At 38.7% G+C, this 20,042-nt stretch overlaps 1 protein-coding gene across 1 annotated transcript in view; it reads left to right on the top strand.

Annotated features, from left to right (window-relative positions):
* samd10b (sterile alpha motif domain containing 10b) overlaps positions 1 to 20,042 on the top strand; it is a 187,659-nt gene that overhangs the window by 115,025 nt on the left and 52,592 nt on the right. Inside the window, exon 3 of the mRNA XM_062053743.1 lies at positions 9,913 to 10,081. Coding sequence (XP_061909727.1) covers positions 9,913 to 10,081 — 169 coding nt within the window. The remainder of the gene's footprint in view (positions 1 to 9,912; positions 10,082 to 20,042) is intronic.

Genomic DNA, 20,042 nt, shown 5'->3' with positions numbered 1-20,042 from the left:
GTAACTCAAAAAGCTATGGGCTCCCTATTGAGGTAACCTATTTTACATTTTATATTTTAGTTGACTAAAATTACTGTAATTTTAGCTGGCTAAGATGTTGTGACATTTAGAGTCGGATCTACTAAGCGCCAAATACCATGCACTAAAAAATAAAACAACAATAAAATAGCGTGTATTATTAGTGGCCGTTTTGCGTGTGACCCACTAACACTGCGTGTACAGTGGAAAAGTGGTGCAGACCTCCTTATTTAAATGAGGTTTTTGCATGTACTATATGGATTTTACCACGGAGACACTCAATCATTTACTGCACATTCATGTTATCATGCTCCCTACATGTGGCGTTTTGCAGTTTTATGTTTTGTACCACTTTGTCTGGGCAGTTTAGAAGCAGTCCGGCGGTGTATTTTTTTCAAGTGCTAAAAGGGTGCTCAAGGGAGAGGCTGACAGCGTGTGTGCACTCCAGAGTCCAGACACAAGAAAATGCATATTGCTTTTATAATTTTTTTATATAGGAGATAAGTTGATAATATAGCATCTACATGAAAGAAAATGTAATTAAAAAAAACACCTAAATGCATCAATTTAATTTGTTTTTATCAGGTCCTTAAATCAGCAGCTGTACAATTATAAAATGATATTTCCGAGCAGAAAATATGTCTAGTTTTTACATCTTTGACATATATGTTGACAAGCATACGTAGGATGGAGCCGCAGCGCGATCACTTCATTTCTCGCAGTCGTGTGTAACTGTGTCAGTTTACACATACTTTTCAGACGTGCTAAATAAAGTTGCAAAATACTTTAGCGCTCGTAGTTGAGTTTTAGTAATGATAAATCACACAGTGTGTGCTAAGTGAGTGCTAAATAATTATATTTACATTTTCTCCTCCCAGTACTGTGGGCTTTCTGATTATCAGCATATATTCTGCATATTATGAAGACAAACACGCTAAATGGATTGCCCTCCATGTTCTGCACAGTAAAGAGACACAATCCTTAGAGACACAAATTTAGTAGATCAGCTTTGCATGTGCTATCAAGTTTTTGCGTGTTTTAATACACGCAAACCTTTAGTAAATCATGCCAAAAGTTTACTAAACTAGATTAAAAGTAAAAGACATTTTCATCAAAAGACTATGAGTAAAATTACATTTAAATTTTTTTGGTCAAAATGAACACTAGTCCCTACAGCAAAAGTCCAGGTGTGGCATTTCTGTGCAGGCTGCTCAATCCAACATAGCTAACTCAACAGTAAATTGACAACATTAAGGGGGAAAAAAAAGAATAAAATGTACACCGCAAAGTGGGCCGGGCGTTTGTGAGGCATCATTCCTCCTTCTACACCTTCATCACTCATAAAGGAGTGAGTACACATTAATTACAATGGTTAACTTATATTTATATATGTTATGGTAGCTGGGAATGCAAATGTGTTTTTTTCTATTTCATAACAGTTCACAACAGAATGGCCTAGTGTGAGTACACCCTTATACTGTACTATACTATACTATTCTATATATTCTTCTATAATATACCATATACTATACTATAATTTCAAAATCCTCCATACATTAATTTTCTTTATACAGAGATGACTTGAAGCATTATGCAGAAAAGCAGTTACTAAAAATGTTGTTTTATATATGCAGAAAGACAACTACATTCGCACTTTAGCATGCCGATTTTCTCAATAACAGTATGAACCTAAGGGTTAAATGAATGACTTATGAGGTACACAGTACATACTGTATACTGCCCATCTTCCGTTTCATGGTCCTTATCTTCCATTTCTCATTATATTTCCGCTCCATATTGAGCTTCAAATTCGCCCCCTCCCCCCTCATTCCCACTTCTCCCCCGCTGCTCCCTGTGTATGTAATGAATGAGGGAGCTCCTCCCACTGGACAGAATTAGGTCTGGGGTTGTGTGAACAGGATCAACAGAGAACTGGCCAGATAAGATACACTGTGATGAATGGTCAGAAAAAACATGCGAGAAATGAGAGGCACGGAGAAAAGACAAATGGGAGAATGATTCCAAACTTATCATTTTGGTACAAGGTTTCTTCACGATGAAGGTCATCATTTCTATAAAGTACCCGGCAAACCATCTCGTCTAATGCTTTAAGTCTTATTTCTTGTTTGCCCTTTTGAAACATACTTTATCATATCTACGACAATCTATTGCCACATATGTACACTAGGGAAGGGATTTGTATGGCCCTATTTCTGGGTGGGTCTTCCATGAAAGGAAGGTCGGGGTTAATCCTTTTGCAATGCAGTCTGTTAAAAATGATGAAAAGCGCCAGGCTACATAGCAACTGACACTGTTGTCAAAATTGGAATTGTCACAAAACACATTTTAAGATATTCAACACTGGAGTGGATAGTTAAACCGTAATGAATGGGGCCATATGAATCCCCTTCCTACTGTACATAATCTTAAATTAAAATAAGCAAACTGAACAAACTCTACATGTAAACCATTCATCTTGTTGGCTTCCTTGACAACTAAAATCATTTTAAAATGATTTTCTCTCCTTGCTTGTTACATTGTAAATTAACGTCTCTATTAAACTTCATGCAATCGAACTTCAAGTTTTAGTGTGCTGCCAAACACTTGATACTGTACTCAAATGCAAACTATCAATGAAAAAAAAGAAGAGGAAGACAGAGCACAGCAATAATGTGTTGTCTGAAGTTAACAAATAGCTGATTATTGTCCTGCATGCACTTGCAAGCCTCACTTGCTCTAATAACCACTGTGATTAATCCTCATTATGAGGATTGTTACATTTATTGGATACATTTGCATGCTTGCAGCTTCACTGCGGACACATGGGGCCGCGTCCATATATCAGGGAGTATTTTTATCTTCCCTCATTCACACTCAATCTTTTCTCACCTTTTCCAAGTCAGTTGCCGTCAACGAGAAGTTAATAGATGTATGTGTGTATTGTCAATGATCAATTACACCGGAGGTCAGTAATTGAGCCTTGGAATGAGTGGACTGGCCTTTACTTGATTGGGTTGATTGGTGTTAGATCTGATGGTTAAGTGAGTGTAATATAGAGAAACAGATCCAATTATCATGTCTGTTAATATAAAACATAGCTGCCCTATTAATCAGTGTCTAACATGGACTGTATTGAAAAGTCTGCCAACTGGTCGCAGGTCAGAATTTTATATTAAGCTGCAAAAGTGCGTGCATGCTGCACTTGTTTGCATGACATGTCTGCCTAAATAATCCCCATGACATGTAGTGCGTAATGAGGTAGAATATTTGGCAGCAGTTCGGTGTTTCTCTCACGTTTTATGCTTGGCTCAGTTGGTATGGTAATCCATGGATTTAGTATGCGTGAATGAGGGACACTATAACAAAGGAGGAGCTGAGGAGTTCAATTTGACACAGGCAAGAGTTGGGAATATAATGTACTGTATATTTAGAATATAAATCTGTTCTTCTTTTTTTAACAGATGGCTGCATAGAGAAATGTTAAAGGGCACGAGGTGCCATGTTGATACATTTTGGGTCTGTCATGTTTTGTTTGGTTATGTTCTGTTGGTTTTTGGACTCTATTAGTTCCTGTTTTTGATGCACTCTTGTTTGTTTTGGTTGCCATGGTGGCATGATTTTCACCTGCTGCTGGTGTTCGGACACTCGCACCTGTTGTCATTCATGACATAACTATTTAAGCCTGTAGTTGCCAGGTAGTCAGCCTGGCGACATCACTCCTGACATTACTCTTGCTACGCTGATTACATTATTCATCTCTTGCTCTGCCTATGTTGGATATCTTGTTTTTGCTCGGTCCATGCCATAGTTTCACGTCACAGTAAGTGTAGTTTTGTTTCATGTCCTTAGTCTGTTTAAGTGTTAGTTTTTGTACCCTGCGCCAAGTTTGTGTCTCCGCCTTGTGCGCGCCTTTTGTTTGTTATTTTTATAGTCAAGATTAAACATGTTCCTACCTTCTTCCGAAGTCTGCTGTAGTCCGTTTGCACCACGGGAAAACATTCCTCGCAGCGAGCTGCGAAATCCTCGCAGTAAGCTGCACCAAAGTCCACGTCCTTACAGAATGTCGCCAGCTAATCGTTTTCCCGCAAGCGACTTGGAGACGATGGAGGAAGGAAGGTGGGAGGCGTTAAGTGCCATGGAGGATCGGTATCTTATGTGGGGTCCAAGCGGCAAACTGATCCCGATAAGCTCCGTGTGGCCCGAGGACGTTGTCGGGTCGCCCCAGTACCGGACGCGTCAACGAAGACGGAAGCCGTCCAGAAGGACTTCACTTCGCTGCCAGGAAGCGTCGTTCCCGCAAGCTCCTCCCCCTCCAGGATGACGTCACGCCGCCACCTGCGGATGACGTCACAGACCAAGATTTTTTTTTCTGAACTCTTTTTTTTGTCAGCTGCCCCCAACAAAGGACTCTATTTCCATGGTTGAACATTATCAGAATATGTTTTTGAAGATTAGAGCTGGACAATCCAAGTCACCCAAATTTGAGGCTGCGCCCCCCCCCCACCCCCCCACCCCCCAAGACTCAAGCCCCGCCCACATCACAACATTTTCCTTTTTTCCGCCCACACAACCCCAGGTGGGGGATAAAGAAAGATATTTTGGACAATTTAGAGGGGAGGATTCTTCCACCCTCCTGACCTCCCTCCACCCACCCCTAAAGACGATTCCAGACCGCAGGGAGCGCGTCTGGTATCCGCTCCTTGAGGGGGGTGTCTAGGGCCGGGAGCTATACTAGTGGGGTGGCTCAGCTGCGCCCAGCCAGGCAGCAACCTCCGGCCCGGCCACCACCACCGGTTTTTCGTCTTGCCAAGCCGCAGGCCCCAGCTAGGCCACCTCGCCAAAGCCAAGGCTAGCATCTGCTCCAAGGCTAGCATCTGCTCCAAGGCTAGCACCTGCACCATGGCTAGCTCCACGGCTAGCTCCACGCCAAGCTTCAACGCTAGCACCATGCCAAGTTCTACCACGCCAAGCTCTAGCACCTGAACCACGGTAAGTTCCAGTACCTGCACCATGCCAAGTTCCAGTACCTGCACCACGGCAAGTTCCAGTACCTGCACCACGCCAAGTTCTAGTTACCTGCACCATGCCAAGTTCCAGTACCTGCACCACGCCAAGTTCCAGTACCTCCACCACGCCAAGCTCCAGTACCTATACCATGCCAAGCTCCACCATGCCAAGCTCCACCACGCCAGGTTCCACCACGCCAAGTTCCACCAGTAGCAGCTCCACGCCAAGTTCCGCCAGTAGCAGCTCCACGCCAAGTGCCGCCAGTAGCAGCTCCACGCCGCCAAGTGCCGCCAGTCGCAGCTTCACGACGCCAAGTGCCGCCAGTCGCAGCTTCACGACGTCAAGTGCCGCCAGTCGCAGCTTCACGACGCCAAGTGCCGCCAGTCACAGCTCCACGACGCCAAGTGCCGTCAGTCGCAGCTACACGACGCCAAGACCCAAGCCAAGACCCAAGCCAAGACCCAAGCCAAGACTCAAGCCAAGACCCAAGCCAAGACCAAAGCCAAGACCCACCACGCCAAGCTTCGCCGCCTGTCGCACCACGCCAAGCTTCGCCGCCTGCCGCATCCACGCAGTTACTAAAATATTATAGTTGCATCTCCTCCTCCCTGAATTGTGGGCATTCTAGTAATAAGCATACACTCTGCATATACATGAGATGTATTAGCTCAGGCCCATAGATAAATGCCAGGCACTAAAGAGCGTGTTCTAACTATAAAATTGTGTGTGCTATTAGTGGGTGTGTGAGCTACTAACACTTTGTGAACAGTTGAAAAGTGGTGCAGACCGCCTTATTTAAATGAGGTTTTTGTGTGTACGGAGACACTTGATCATGTACTGCACATTCATGTTATTATGCTCCCACATGTGGCATTTTGCTATGTTTTCAAACAAACAGCAGACGTTTACCAATTTTTTCTGGGCTTTTTAGAGGCAGTCCTGCGGTGCTTCTTTAATGGAAATCTTTTTTTTTTTTTTTCCACTCTGAAGGTGCATTCAGATAGAGCCTGTGTGTGCTCCAGATACAAGAAAATTCTACATATTGCAAAACGTTATTTTCACTTAGGCAATAAGTTAAGATATATTCTGTTGGAAAAAACAAACGTCATAAAAAAAAAAGCCAGCAGCAGAAACCACAGTGTATCTATTTAATTTGTTTCAATCAGCTTCAGCAGCTATACTGTTATAAAATTATATTTTTAATAGACAATATGTATAATATTAACATTTTTGACAGTTTGTGTATGTTGACAAACATTCGTAAGTTAAAGTTAAAGCACCAATGATTGTCACACACACACTAGGTGTGGTGAAATTTGTCCTCTGCATTTGACCCATCCCCATGTTCACCCCTTGGGAGGTGAGGGGAGCAGTGAGCAGCAGCGGTGGCTGCGCCTGGGAAGAATTTTGGTGATTTAACCCCCAATTCCAACCCTTGATGCTGATTGCCAAGCATGGAGGTAATGGGTTCCATTTTTATAGTCTTTGGTATGACTCGCCCGGGGTTTGAACTCACAACCTACCGATCTCAGGGCGGACACTCTAACCACAAGGCCACTGGGTAGGTCATGTCAGTTTGCACACACTTTTCAGACGTGCTAACTAAAGATGCAAAATAGCCCTTGCAGTTGAGTTTTAATCTTGATAAGTCACACTGTGTGTGCTAAATAATTAAATTAACATGTTATCCTCCCAGTAAGGCATTCTGATGATTAGCATATATTCTGCATATTCTTGAAGACAGACAAGCTAAATGGATTGCGCTGCTTATTTTGCTCATTTAAGAGACACAATCCTCTGCGCACAGTTTTAGTAGATCAGCTTTGTGAGTGCTATCAAGTTTGCATGTGTTTTAATTAGGGCTGTCAACATTAATGCATGTGATTATTGGACAAAATATTGCAATGCACAGGCAGTGATTACATCACACGCCCGTGTAATGATATTTACAGCGATGTGCTCTGCGCCTTTTAAAACAAACTCTAATGGAACGTTGGATAAAACTGAGGTAATTAGTTAGTATTGAAGCGACAAACTTTTTTTTAATTTTTATCATCAAGTTTAAATTAGCATCTTAAAGTGAAACATGAACAAGAGGATTCCACTGCTAGCATGGATGCTACATGGACAGCAGAGGACAACAAACTCTGTTGGCTGAGTTTATCTGCATTTACCACAGATAAGTTAAACAATGTCTTTTTGAAATGGACATCCACCGCACGTAGGACACTGCAAGATGTCGTTCATGTCGCCAACTAACGCTGTACAAACTAGAGGTAGTTTGTACAATAATGAGATCAGCGCTGTCATCTGAAAAAGTAAATAAACTTGTTTGTGCAATCGAGAGTTAGCAATTAGATGAACGCCAGATGGAAAGACAGACCATAGGAAGGGAGTCATGAGGCACCTTCTTTTTTTTTGGCAACCGTCACGTCTCTCGTCAACACACTGACTTCCCATCAAGGCACCTTCTCTCTCCCACACACACACACACACACACACACACACACACACACACACACACACACACACACACACACACACACACACACACACACACACACACACACACACACACACACACACCACAAACACACACACACAAACAAACACACACACACACACACCACTTTCGGCCGCACAATCATAGCACGACATGTCACATCTGGTCCAACAAAATAAAAAATACCTTACATTTGTTTAAACTAAGGAAGTGTAAATGCATTTGTAAATAGATAGATAGTACTTTATTGATTCCTTCAGGAGAGTTCCCTCAGGAAAATTAAAGTTCCAGCAGCATTGTACAGAATTGAGATCAAATTTAAAAAGTAAAACGTAAATAATGGGGGTATAAATGGAAATAAAATCGAAAATATAAAAATAAGATTAAAAATAAAAAGCAACAATAAGAATAAACATATAACAGTAAAAATAAGAATATAACAACAGAAGAATTGCATTTATTTCCAAATATTGAGGTATTTTCTTAAGCAAATGTTTTATTTATGCAAGCAAATGATAACCTGTGATTAATCATGATTAATTATGTGAGTAATCATGTGATTAAGCATGATTAATTACAGGTCAAGGGTGTGATTTATCTGATTTAAAGAGAAGCTATGCAGTAGTGACCATGTTAATGGTGCACTATGTACAGTTGTTTTTGGACCTCTTTATTACATTATCTATTAATATACTTTACATCTGTACCCAGTTTGCTATGTTATTGCAGAGACATTCAAAATGTGCATTGAATTTTTCCTATACTTACTGTCACCAAGTTCTGAGCAAATCAATGACTTGCAGTTCAGTAAAACATTAAAAAATGTTCCTGTATGACATTCTTACTACCAAATTGCATTTATTTCCAAATATTGGGGTATTTTCTTAAGCAAATTTTATTTATGCAAGCAAATAATAACCCGTGATCAATCATGATTAATCATGTGATTAATCATGATTAATTACAGGTCAAGGGTGTGATTTATCTGATTTTTTTAAATTAATTACTTGACAGCTTTAGTTTTAATACATGTAAACCTTCAGTAGATCAGGCCCTATGTGTATTAAATATGCTAAAACCAATCAGGTCAGTTTATGCTAAATCATCTAAATAAAACATTTACATTTTAGCTTTGTGTTTTAGGTGACAAAGCTAAATAGTGTAACATCTAGCGTAATACTACTTCAATTGTGATAATATAGCTCTGTAATAATGGATTCATGTTATCTTTTTGATAATGCCGAGGGCCAATACAAGTTTTTACAAAGAGCTGACAGTGCGGGCAGACACTTTGGAAAGTTGGTAAAACACATTTGCACTGTATGAAGACATGGTTGAAATGATGTGTCACTTTGTACAGGATTAGTCTCCATGTGTAGTTTGCCTTTGTTATGGAAAAGGTGAAAATTGTTTTATAACACCTAAACTATATTTCAACATCAATTGCTTTTATGTACATACACATCTTAACTAAAAATGTGTTAGTTTAACTTCAAAATGTGTTCTTAAAATGTCCATCTCACCTATTTTCTGCAGTTTGTTGCACCAAATTGTGAGGCATTTTTTAGACTCAAATAAATATTTTAGATCATTTTTAAATAATTTATAAATATGTACAATCACCACATGAATAAATGCAAATTGATCTAATGATCATTGTTATCTTAGTGAAAAGTGACTCTTTGGCAGCACTCTTATCTCTGCTTATGTTGGATTGGGCAGGTGTACACAATGTTGTGTCTGATGGCGAGTGTATATAGATGCATAATTAAAAAGCAGCTAGATCAAGGGCCCTGGAGGGGCGATGTTCCTGCTTTTACAAATACTAGGGATGTCCAATAATGGCTTTTTGCCGATATTCTGATATTGTCCAACTCTTAATTACCGATACCGATATCAACCGATACCGCTATATATACAGTCATGGAATTAACACATTATTATGCCTAATTTGGACAACCAGGTATGGTGAAGATAAGGTCCTTTTTAAAAAAAATAATAAAATAAAATAAGATAAATAAATTTAAAAAAATTTCTTGAATAAAAAAAGAAAGTAAAACAATATAAAAACAGTTACATAGAAACTAGTAATTAATGAAAGTTAGTAAAATTAATTGTTAAAGGTTAGTACTATTAATGGACCAGCAGCACGCACAATCATGTGTGCTTACGGACTGTATCCCTTGCAGACTGTATTGATATATATTGATATATAATGTAGGAACCAAAATATTAATAACAGAAAGAAACAACCCTTTTATTATCGGACATCTCTAACAAATACAGTATAAAAATGTTTTCCCTGGCTTTTATTTGGTGTTTGTGTCTACACACTCCACACTTACAAACATCTCTTGTACAATAAGTTGTGTGCTTGTTTTCAGCTGCATCCAGGTGAAGCGTTTACTGTGTATCACACCAGCCCGACGTTGTCAAGTCTGTCCAAACCTGTGGTGCTGTGGACTCAACAGGACGTCTGCAAGTGGCTTAAGAAAAACTGTCCTCACAACTACCTGACCTATGTAGAAGCCTTCTCTCATCACGCCATCACAGGTACACTTCAAAACATGCATGACAAGAACGGCAGGAAGGGGTCTTGTTTAACTAGGACGTCCGTCAACCTTATGCACCACTAGCAGCAGTGTTTGTCAGCTTACCTTAAAAAAGTAATTAATTATTTATTTTCCCAAAAAGTAATGGAGCTTGTAAGTCAGTTACCTCATCGTAAGAGTAATTAGTTACTCAGCCAAATAACTGTGATGTTATTTTTTTATGTTATATACGCTACTACGTTCTATAACATTTTATCGTTCTAATAAAACCACTATAGACAGTATTTTAGAACATTTGGCATTCATCTCAATAAATTGCAGTGTGCCATATGATATGCATAGAAATAGAAACATATAGAAAAATAAATATCCCGTAAATAAACAATATTAAATATTGAATCAATACAGTACCAAAAATGTATACTCGGGTAAAAAGACACAAAGAAAAATTTGGCCTTCATGTAGTGCAATTCTCTGTACCTGTATACCACTGAACAATAAACAAATCACTATCCTATATGTATAGATAAATATTAAGTATGCAACGATACACAAAATTCATGGTTCAGTTTGGTTCAATATTTTAGTGACACGGTTTGATTTTTTTTCAATATAAAAAAGAGACATCTCCAAGCTTTTTTTTAACTTGAAGTTTATTAAAATTATCAACATTTTTGTTTCAACTCAAATGTACAGTTTTCAAATTAAGTTGGAGTTTGTATGTTCTCCCGTGACTGCGTGGGTTCCCTCCGAGTACTCCAGCTTACTCCCGCCTTCAAAGACATGCACCTGGGGATAGGTTGATTGGCAACACTAAATTGGCCCTAGTGTGTGAACGTGAGTGTGAATGTTGTCTATCTATCTGTGTTGGCCCTGCGATGAGGTGGCGACTTGTCCAACGTGTACCCCGCCTTCCGCCCGAATGCAGCTGAGATAGGCTCCAGCTCCCCCCGCGACCCTGAAAAGGACAAGAGGTAGAAAATGGATGGATGGATGGATGGGTATCTGGTGCAGCTATACCTGCCACGTTTTCTACTGTGCATACTTGGCACCATATAAAACAAAAACAGCACCTTGTAAAAAATAATAATAAAAAATAAATGCACCTGATAAATCACCCATCTTATGTGGTACATTCTTAGCGGCTGAGTGGCAGCGGGTGCTACGGACACTGCTGTCTCTAATTGGGCTTTTGTCTTGTTGTACAAAACAGGAACCACGGTATTAGTAAAATAGGTTTGTGAAGGAATCTTGTTACGGGGCTCAAGTGTCCGCAGCAAACCCGACATTTTCCACGACAGATAAGGGTCGCATGTCAACAGTAATAAAAGTAGTTTTCGATTTATTTTGCCCTCTTTGAATGTCCTAATGCAGTGGTCCCCAACCACCGGGCCGCGGCCCGGTACCGGTCTGTGGATCGATTGTTACCGGGCCGCACAAGAAATTTAAAAAAATAAATAAATAAATAATTTTTTTATTAAATCAACACAAAAAACACAAGATACACTTACAATTAGTGCACCAACCCAAAAAACCTCCCTCCCCCATTTACACTAATTCACACTCATTTGCACAAAAGGGTTGTTTCTTTCTGTTATTAATATTTCTGGTTCCTACATTATATATCAATATAGATCAATACAGTCTGCAGGGATACAGTCCGTAAGCATGCATGATTGTATTTTTTTTATGACAAAAAAAAATACCATGCCCCCCAACACTACACCAAGCCCCCCCTTCAGGGGGGGGGGGGGGTATCCCAGCTGTAATCGGTGATAGTTCTACCTGAATTAATGCTTCTGATATTCTGTACGTTACATGTTGTACAAGTTAATGGTCTTCATATTGCTGCATGACAATGTTTTAACCTTCTCTATTAATTAATAAAATGTAATATTGAGCCTGCTAATCATTATGTAATTGAGGACTCGACCAGAACATGTTATACAAAAATTTACACGATATTTCAGCCTTCCAGAAAAATACGTCTTCGTGGACTTACTTTTATATATTCGAGATATACCCTCGGACAGCGATCTTCACAATTTAAGATGACACAGGCGGATTTTCATGAGTGAAAGGCTCCGGGTAACGCGAAGCAAGTGTAAGGCCAGGCTTTCTTCGGTTCGCTTTTTGTCACGGACGTGGCGCCACAGAATCTAAACACAGTCTCTAAACACGATTTCAGGCGCCAATAACACCAAAAATAGATGCTAGATTTGTTGCCAATTGTTTTTATTACAGAAAAAGGCACTAAAAGAATTGGAGATATCTCTCTAAAAAAAAGAAAAATTCTCAACAAATTACATTGCACAATAAGCAGCAACAATTTCAAAATACAACAAAACCATAGGTAAGAAAAATACTGTATTTATGCCAATACTATACTTAATGATAACAGATTTGTTTTAAATGTATATTCACATCCCTTTTCAATGAGTATACGTATCATAGCAAATCCTGCGATGACATCATATCGACCACGCCCCCACCGCCAGAGGTATTTTGGCAATTTAGGCGAAACCCTGACATTAACAAACTAAAAATGTCTTACATTACGATCGTGTTTTGTCAGAGATGTTTTGTAATGCTATTCTGTGATATTTGCACCCATAAAATGCTAGTACATCAGTTGAGGAATATGAGAGCGGGTGGATTTTTCTGGCTGTATATATATATATATATATATCTATATATATATATATATATATATATATATAGATATATATATATATATATATATATATATATATATATATATATATATATATATATATATATATATATATATATATCTATATATATATATATATATATATATATATATATATATATATATATATATATATATATGTATGCCTCTATATATATGTGTGTATATGTGTATGTGCTTTTCAAATTTTTTTGTAATCAGACAATATTTTCGGTATATTAGATTACCTGACATGTTTCGACTGTTATCAGCAGTCTTCTTCAGAGGGGTCACCTTAACACTGTGATGTGTTGCCTATCAGCTGTTCTTATAGACGTGGCCAACCAGGCAGACCTGTCAAATCTACCTAGTTGGCCGTGAGAAATCCAAATTCCTCATCTTACAAGGAAAAGTCTCCTTCGCAACTAACTCCCGACCCCTCTTTCATATGTACGGTGTTAAGGAGCTGTGTTTTGATATATTCCCAACTTTTCCCAACCATCTACAAGACAAAATTAAATATGATGGGATTTCTTTTCTGTCAACATTTTCATGTCGTTTTTATTTGTCGAGTAAAATGTCAGTTAATTTTGTTACCGTCTTCGTCAAGGTGCATTTGTTTTGGGTTGTTATGGTCTTATTTTTGTCAGGGAAAATAGGTTGTTGACAATAACTCAAACAAAAGTTATTAGTCAACAAAATGAACACTGGATACTATTTAACCAGACATTGTAAATAATTACCATAAATAAAATGTTTACCATTTCTTGTATTTCAAGTTGTATTGGTATGTGGTTGCACAAGCTGGTTCTACAGCTTAGGTTGCTCAGCTGGAAGGAGGTTTGCAGCCAAATCTCTCCAAAGCAGATTTTAAAGGCATTCATATGTAGTCATGAAAGAACTGCAGACTATTTTTAGTGATGAAAAGCTAAGCCATGGAATGGAGAAAAATGATGGGTCATTGCCGTCTATGTTTAAACAATACATCCCTCATCCAGAGACAAATATGTTTATTTGCAAATTCAACATGCCAGCATGTTCTCTCAATTTTAATTTTAAGATTTTAATATCAATTATGTACCATTGAGGCTGTAGTTAGGCATATGCTGTAGTTAATTGTGGTTTTATTGATGGAATTACAGGATGTGATCATTTCCAGTGTAAATTTAGAAGGATGCACATCCAATTGTCCTTAAAATATTCACTTGCTGAATTCCAAATATGTTCCTATTCGTCTGTGTTATTAGCAACAATTTTTTTTGTCAGAATGAGGCCTGCATTGTTGTCGCTGCTGATGCATATGGCCAATATCAATACATGTTTTGCATATGAATCTTAATACTTGCACATTCACTAAAGGATAGTGGATCCAGCAACAGCCTAGAGATGGATTCTTTCTCTGGATCATCTTTTGTTCAGTGACCCAGACGTAATTATGTCTTTCACTGTCTCTCAGCAAGCACACCATCACAGCAGAGCAAGCTGCCGGAGGGGATCCGTGTTGCTATTCAATTTTCACTTTAATATTTGGGCCACTATTTTATGTTTTGAATTAATCGTTTTATCACAACTTGGTCTACTTTTATGGTCATGCAGAAAAAAAAATCGAAGAGATCCATGCACAGCACATCAATATGCAGACATGTGAAATGTCAGAGAAAATGTGGGAATCTGCGTTTTTAAACATTAATTTTCGAGTCAAAATACCACTTTCGCATTTTTTTTAAATGAAAGATTGATAAAAAAAAATATGATGTAAAGAAAATGTTGGTATTGTGTTTATTCTCCCAGTTTTAACAAGTCCCAGAAGTATTAAGATACAAGTAAGCTAGGAGCAAGCCAGGTTGCAGGCTAAACGTAAAATGAACAAACATGGCGAATACAATGTGTTCATTACAAAGTTTTCAACCTTCCAACTCAGGAAGTTGGTCCATCGGCAAAACTTCCGTTGTGCCTACCGCGTCCTTTGTGGCTTAAAGTTGTGTTGCCAGCGTTGGTATCCGCTATTCTTGTTTCGATGACTGATGGCGATGATGCCACAGACGGTAACACAGACTTGAGTAACGTTTAACATTATTATCATTAAAAGTACTGTGTTAGTAAGCAAGGTTGCAAACTCATTGTAAACAAAAGCCAAACGTTAAGTAAAAGTCTGATGTTTGGAAAATTGATGCGGGAGTCACTGGCGCTGGTCTTGGCTGGAGAAAACAGTTGATAAAATACAACTAAGTCTTCTGTTTGACAAGATTGATAAACCTGGCTTTGCGAAATGTAAGATTTTCTGCAAGGAAAAACAATGATGGGAAACGTGGCCGTTTGGCACTTGACGATCATGTTGCTGGATCGAAACACAAGTTGGTTCCCATTCAGAAGACAATCAATGCTTTACAGGTTAAGTGATGATAATTTCATGAAGCAACTATCTATTATTTGTAGTAGATATAAACTGCAGCATTTGTCTTATGGCGTATCTTCTGTTCGATATTTTGTCTGTTGGCTTTAATTACATATTTTGAATATGAAAAAGATAAATGTAAATAAATAATCACTGTGAAAACTGGGACTTTAATTATTGCTGGGATATAATTGTAACACGTGTTTTAAAAATATTTTGTCCAGCTTTCAATGATGTATGTCTGTTTCCAAAGCTGATTATGTAATCTCCCTAACTTTATGTATTTATAGATATTATATATTCATAAATATTAAATATTTATTTGGCTCGTTTTAAAATGTTGTGATACATTAAGTGTCAAAAAGACAGCCAAAAGAAGTTTGTAGGTGAGAATAAATCTAAAAAGTAAAATATACTGTAGAAATTCATTTAATTGCAGGAAATGTAGTCTTGATTCTAAAAATTGTATTTAGGGGTCGGCAGCACATCGTGCCAAGAGAAATGTTCCTCTTTTTTTCAACCTCACATGCCTGAGTATGCATGTTGCAAAATGCGTTAACATCTGCCTCATTTTAATAAAATTATTCAAAGGAAAGAGGAAAATGTGTTATAGAAAAATCACAGAAATAGGTTGAAAATCATAAAAGTGCAAAGAAGCGCAACAGCAGAGATCATCTTCCCTGGAAATTGATGTATCGTGTTGTATGCATGCATGTTCGAAATAAACACAAACTCAACTCAACTCAACTCAACTTAGCAATGTGCCTCGTTAGCATGAAGTCTACATACGAGAGGATCCATGTTGGCCTCACTATGAACCCTTACGTTATTAACTGTATCCACTCGGCATTCATTGCACCAGTCCCCCAAGGTGGGGTCCCTACATCTGCCGTTCTTTCCAAGGTTTCTCGTTGTTCCCATTGGGTTCAGCTTTTTTTGCCCTGATGTGGGATCTGAGCAAAAGATGCCGTGTTGGCTTGTGCAGACCTTTGAGACATTTGTGGGCTATATAAGTAAACTTGAGCTGAATCAGCTGTAAATTTTGATTCTTAATCAAACGAGAAGTATTGAGTCATATTTTTTTCCAGAATTCTGGATCACAGCCTGTGGATGCATCTGAGTGCCATTTGGAAGTTGGGATTCCTATTGTGTTATCTATTTTTGATAATAAAGCATATAATTTGGATAAAGTTTGGGGGCAGATATTTTGAAAAAATGAACGGTAGTGGGATTACTTTCCCATGTTGTTTTGGTAAATCTTACAGATTTGATTTGATATAATCTAGGAATGTGTTAGGATTTATTGCATACTGTGTTATTAAACCTTTAAAAGAGATAAAACTGTTTCCATTGATGATATCTCCAATGCATCTGACTCCCTTATTATACCATGTTAGAAATTTCAATGGTTTCTTGCTAAGCAGAAAATCAGGCGTAAATTGTCAGGGAGTGAGCGGGGACCCGGTTATTTTCAAAAATTCCCACTAAGCTGTTAAGGTAATGCGTATATTAATACTTTTAAAGCAATTGTGTTTTCGTATAATTTGGCTATTAAAGTGCAAGTTAGAAATTGGGATCTCCTCGCTAAGTGATTGTTCAATATCTAACCATAAATGATCTAATAAGTTGGGATTGATCCATTTTAATATCTATTGTAGTTTATTTGCAAGGAAGTAATGGGAAACATTTGGGAGTTCTACACCCCCATATTCCTTGGGTTTTTGTAATGTGTTAAGGCTGATTCGTGCTGGTTTACTTTTCCAAACAATCTGATTGATGTGTTAGTCTAGTGATTCAAACCAAATTTGAGAATGTTTGGTGGGAATCCATCCATCCATCCATTTTCTATTGCTTGTCCCTTTCGGGGTCGCGGGGTGTGCTGGTGCCTATCTCAGCTGCATTCGGACGGAAGGCAGGGTACACACCGGTTGAAATTAAATAATGAACCTGAGGCAGGACCATCATTTTCACAGTAGAAACCCTTCCCATAAGTGAGACAGGCAGTGTCTTCCATCGCGCCAGATAATCCTCAATCGATTTTAAGATTGGGGAGTAATTCAAGCAGATCTGACAAGGTGGAAAAAATACTAATAATGTTACCTTTGTGCAGTGGAATCAATGAGGAGCTCTAAAAGTCTAAATTAATAGGTAACACAATAGATTTGGACCAGTTGATGGAGTAATCTTAAATATAACTGAATTTATCAATGATTAAGATTGTGTCTTGAAGAGAGAAATGTGTATTTGTGGAGTGTAAAGTTAACCTTTCTACTAATGAGAACGGCTGCGCCTCTCTGTTTGGAGTTGTAACTAGCTAAGTATGTGTGTAGGTATTGTGGTGATTGTAGCTTTGAGGTATCAGACTTGGAGAGGAGAGTCTCTTGTAACAAAGCAATGTCTGCTTACATTTTCTTCAAATTATTAATAATTGTAATATTTATTTCTCGGGACCCGACCCCACTCACATTCCATGTGACAAATTGTATTGTGGAGGAGTCCCCAACCTATTTTCCACCAGGGACGGGTTTAATGTATGCATTATTTTCACTGATCGGCTTTCCACGTGAGGCAGATAAAAACAGCAAAAAAATTTGCATGAAAAATCAACTCACTATAGTGCTGAAGTTGTGATATAAAGGAGTTGATACATACATCTATTAACAAGCATATTGGTGTGTCTAGTGGAACATGCGAAAGTTAAGTCAGAGAAAATGTGGTAGTTATTAAATTAATGTTTCTGTACGGCCTGGTAGCAAATGCGACAAGGACCGGTACCGGTCTCCGGACCGGTGCTTGAGGACCACTGGTATAGAGGACATACTAAACTAGACTGTAACTAAGTGTGTGGATGTATGTACATACTTTATGTGTAAGTAATGCATAGCTGTATGTAAATGTGAGCTTATCATGCATATGTGTGCCAAGTGAGTAAATGTGTATAGTTGTTATGAATGTATTAGTAGAGAATTGTGAGTGTGTGTAATTTAATTGTAATAAATGCTGACAACGACAAGGGGCCACATAACAGGTGGAGAAATAGAAAGGGAAAAACAAAAACAGAAAAGAAAAAAGAAGAGAGTGGTGGATAAAAAGGAAAATGAGACAGAAAAATAATAAACATAGCTAATGATTCTCCGAAAGAGAGAGAAAGTGGTTGGTGTTTACGTGAGCGCTATCATGATGCACATGCATATTGTGAAAGAGAGAAAAGAAAGAAAGAGGGAATTAGACATAACGGAAAAAAAAAGATGTTAATAATACATTCCAGATCGCGGTAAAGTTGACCGTTGATAAAAACTTTATCCACCGCGATGACAGCAGCAGCATCCTTCTGCGATAAACTTCTTACGAAGTGGGAACAGATGGCGCCGTCTGTTGAGGATCTCCTTGGGGAACTGGTCGTTAATGCTGAAGTTGGATCCCTTCAGCTCACCTGCTCCTTCTGCTTGAAGTGTTCGGATTTTGCCACGATGGGTCTCGGCCTCCTATTCTCCGGCTTTTTAGCTCCAAGCCGGTGGACGCGGTGGAAGGTGATGTTTCTGATGGTGTCCGCTGGAAGCTTGAGCCGGTGTTCCAAAAAGGACATTGTGGTTTCCTCTGGATCTTCCTCTGTCTTTTTCAGTATGCCCGCAAAGACTAGATTGTTCCTCATGCATCTCGCCTGGAGGTCCAGCATCGTCTCCTTCATGGTCTTGTTTTCCCGGGTGAGTTGTGCCACTCTGTCGGTGAGCTATTTCACAGAGTCACAAAGAGCAGTGTTCTCTTGTGCAAGAGAAATGACCTGTTGTGGTCCGAAGTCCAAACTCTCTCGGATGGCTTGGAACTCCTTGTGGAACACCTTGTGCGAGGCGGTCATCCAAACAAATTAGCCTCTTGTCAATGGAATTCAAGATATCAGCAAAGCACTCTTCAATATAGCCTGCGAGTGCCTCCAGATTTTGATATTTTAATATGTTGTTTGCTTATTTTTGCCTTAGTTTAATTTTGGCAAATGTTTGAATGAATCAGTTGTTTGACAGCTTTGTGATCCGCGTGACTGTTTTTTCCCGTGTCACGTCCGCTCTCGCGAGACTACATCATTACTGACCCCACGAGACTACGGCATTCTATATAATAAACTTTGATTGATTGATGATTGAAGAGGTGCGCCGAGTCCCATCGAGCCCTGCTATGTTGGTATCGCTGTTGTCTTTTAATATCGCTCACCCCAAAGCCTCACCAAGGTGAAGATGTGACATTGGTGAGCCGGGAGACGAAAATGAAGTGCATAAACAGTGTTATACTCTACACTTAACATGAACGTAAACATGACACGACAAGTTACTGTTAACCCAGAAACAGAAGTTCAGTTGGTGACTATCTTTTATCGATCTCCATATCGATCGCCATAACACAATAATAAAAGATAAGACAAATAATGGACTGTAATACGTTTAAGACATGAATAATAATTAATTTAGGCCAAAAATATGTAGAGTATGCTTTCAAAAAAGAAGCAGAAAATTTGAATATTGGCGAGGGACGACTGTAATGTAATAATAATGTACAACATTTACTTTGTAGAGTGGGCTTCTACGGGATCTCCTTCAAGCAGCTTTTCCGTCAAACACACCATCAGCAGCTTATCCATATTTACGTGGATAGATATTATTATTATTATTATTATTATTAGCTATTATTTTAACATTGTTGGCTGGTTCAAAAACTGGCTCCTGCTTCAGGATTCAAGCAACTTTATTTTCATACCAGCACACATGAAATTGTTCACATCTAGTACAAATGAACTGCCTCGCCAAGTCGGTTGCATGGTCGGTCATGTTTTTTTTAAGATATACTTCTTTATTTCAATCAATATCTCTGTCTGTTATTCTCAGC

The sequence above is a fragment of the Entelurus aequoreus genome, linkage group LG07, assembly GCF_033978785.1.
Source record: "Entelurus aequoreus isolate RoL-2023_Sb linkage group LG07, RoL_Eaeq_v1.1, whole genome shotgun sequence".
In the NCBI taxonomy this organism is placed as follows: Eukaryota; Metazoa; Chordata; class Actinopteri; order Syngnathiformes; family Syngnathidae; genus Entelurus; species Entelurus aequoreus.
Note: the sequence above shows the minus strand (reverse complement) of the source record. Positions and strands in the feature narration are given on the sequence as shown.